The sequence below is a fragment of the Austrofundulus limnaeus genome, unplaced genomic scaffold (genome assembly GCF_001266775.1).
Source record: "Austrofundulus limnaeus strain Quisiro unplaced genomic scaffold, Austrofundulus_limnaeus-1.0 Scaffold328, whole genome shotgun sequence".
NCBI classification, from domain to species: Eukaryota; Metazoa; Chordata; class Actinopteri; order Cyprinodontiformes; family Rivulidae; genus Austrofundulus; species Austrofundulus limnaeus.
In genome coordinates, this window is record NW_013952730.1 from 173,436 (window position 1) to 176,086 (window position 2,651).

General features: G+C 39.2%; 1 protein-coding gene across 1 annotated transcript in view; it reads right to left on the minus strand.

Moving 5' to 3' along the window:
• Nucleotides 1-2,538, minus strand: part of gucd1 (guanylyl cyclase domain containing 1) — a 6,729-nt gene extending 4,191 nt beyond the window's left edge. The window contains exons 1-5 of the mRNA XM_014022389.1: nucleotides 2,128-2,538; nucleotides 1,930-2,014; nucleotides 1,665-1,830; nucleotides 1,486-1,577; nucleotides 1,167-1,408 (exon numbers count right to left, since the gene is read on the minus strand). Coding sequence (XP_013877843.1) covers nucleotides 1,167-1,408; nucleotides 1,486-1,577; nucleotides 1,665-1,830; nucleotides 1,930-2,014; nucleotides 2,128-2,134 — 592 coding nt within the window. The 5' untranslated portion in view covers nucleotides 2,135-2,538. The remainder of the gene's footprint in view (nucleotides 1-1,166; nucleotides 1,409-1,485; nucleotides 1,578-1,664; nucleotides 1,831-1,929; nucleotides 2,015-2,127) is intronic.
• Between the last annotated feature and the right edge of the window lie 113 nt (nucleotides 2,539-2,651).

A 2,651-nucleotide genomic window follows, 5' to 3' on the forward strand; every position in this document is an offset into this window, starting at 1 on the left:
TCGAGTGCTTCAAGACATGGAAGAGTGATTTTTGTGGCCAGGAGAAGTATTTTGTTTGGATAAAAAGACTTCCGGTCGGCCATTTTGAATCGCTAATTTCATCATATTTGAGGACAAATATGCATCAAATGTAAGTGGAAAAACATATTTTTTCACTGCTGGTGGTTTTATAAGCTGTGTGGAATGTTAATGCTTTGAAAGAAACAAGGATATATTTGTTTATTCTTGTGGTTTTGCTGGTTATTGGTGGAAATTTGGCTGAATGTACTCCAGTTGGTGTAAATATTTCTGAATATTAATATATATCTTGTAATTTAATTTTGCTGTGAGTAAATATGGATGGTAGAATGTGTTTTGTGGGGTTTTTATCTTTAATTTGAGCCCAGAGTGAAGTCTGTGTTGAAGCATTTAGAAGTTAGTGTTTTAGACAAAGTGTACAGTTTGAACGTATTTGTACATGTGTACAAATATGCAAATGGGACATGCTGGATTTTACTATGTCTAAAATATTCATATTTTACGCTACTGTTACCAAATTTGAACTGGTAATAGTTGGGAATTTATATTTTAGCCTCCCAAAATATTTTTCTCACTATCTCCTTCCTTTCCTTTCATAGTCTGTGATACTTTATTAATAAAAAATACAAATTTAGGGAGAAAAATATCTTGATTTTTGTGTACTTTCACATCAATGCACTAAATACTAGTTACCGTTACAAAAAATTTGACTGCTGAAGTTAAAAATTTAGATTATTAGCTTTAGAAAGAGACCAAGCTTGTAAATTTACTCTAAAGGTTTCAGTACTTCATTTAATTTGTGTGTACTTTTTAAGGTGCTTTATAGTATTTTAGGCCCGCAGGTTAAGTAGATATATACTGTAATAAATCAGAGAACACTCTGCTGTTTGAGCCTTTTTTTATTTTATTTTTAATCTGTCGGGGGAAAGATTTGGAAACATAAATGCTTTTTTCTGGATTTTTTTCTTTTTTTTATCTACTGAAAACACTAAAAAGTAAATTCCAGGCAGCAGATTCCTGCTGACCACTGTTAAACAGCCTAACACCACAGCTTCATCACTGCACGTCCTGCTGTGATATTTAACTCAAAGCTGGAGCACAAGCTTTACTTAATGTCTGTTTGCAGATTAACAAGTGAGATTACTCACGGTCAGAATATGCAGGGTTGTTGTAGAAGATGCAGCCGGTGGTTGCGTTGAAGCCACACACAACCACAAAGTGACCCTGGTACTCCGGCCTCCTGCAGAAACACTTCTGTCCCACGGGCAGGAAGCAGCAGTACTTGACGGGCGAGGAGCACAGCTCACATGTCAGGACCACAGCGTTGACCAGGACTATGGCAACATGGCCATGCTCCAGATGAGACTGGATTTCCTGAATTGTCACCGAACTATAAAAACACATTTGAGAAGCGCTGGTTTAATCTTCAAAAAACAAAATCTGAGACGTAAACTTTCATGAACTCACCATTTCTTCACCACCACACCTTTGCTGTCTGCGTTAAGAAAGAGTTTGTTGACTCGATCCTCCTCTGTATCAAAATGTTTCTTATAGAAGGACTGTAAAAACACACCAGCAGAGCATTAGTGGGGCTCAGAGTGCTCCGCTCTGGTTTAAAGGACTGCAGTGATGATTCCTCAGCGCACCTGGTTTTTAAAGCCTTTATCCACACCGAGAGTCTGAGTGCAGAAGCAGTGTCTGACTCCTAGATGGAACATGAGGTAGGCCAAGTCGATGGTCCACACGCTCTCCGTCAGCTTCAGCTCCCAGCATGCTCTCTGGAAGTCCTCATCRCTCACAGGGTGCAGGTACCTGTGGAGACCAACACTTTGAGTCCACCTGCCTACACAAAGTAGTCTTTAATCAAGCTCCTAAGTTAAGAAAATATAAAGATCCAGAGGCTGTACTTACTTTAGGACCATCCTGGAGCAGGCTAAGCCACAGTCCCAGTGGTACAGCTGCCGAATGACTGGTACATCCAGCAGGACGTCATCCTCTGAGGGGGGAAAAAAACATCGAGTTACAATTTAAAAACCAATTAAAAACGTTAAATTATATGAAAACACGGCAGTCCAGTTCAAACAGTGTAAGTGTTATAAATCAGGTTACCTGTCATTCTGCTGTAATCTTTTTAATCAGGTTGGTAGCTAACTCGGGAGGAGCCCGGAGGTCTTGTTTACCACTCTGGAGGTAGGGTTGGGTTTCCTCATCGATGCTCAGAAGTAAGAAAAAGAAAGAAGGAAAAAAAGAAAGATCCTAACTCTTTTAATGTCAGCACGCTGTTTACAGCACGAGACCAGCTCCTCTGTGCGCTGACAAACTAAACATACCGTCAGACAACAAACAGAGATAAAACATGAGAAAACAACCTAATTTAACATCTTTCTGTGGTGGTATTTCTGTCTTCTTCCTTACTTCTCCGCTGTTTTGCTAAAACATACACGGCAGCTCTGTATRTTGTGTTGTACTCTTATCTAAAAGTATGTTGCCCCCTAGTGGCGCGGAGGATCTCTATTTCATTAGGTCTCTGAAGGTGTGTGGCAAGACAATGTGTCATTTAATAGATAGACATCTTAAAAGTTCGTATGTATGTATGTATGTATGTATGTATGTATGTATGTATGTATGTATGT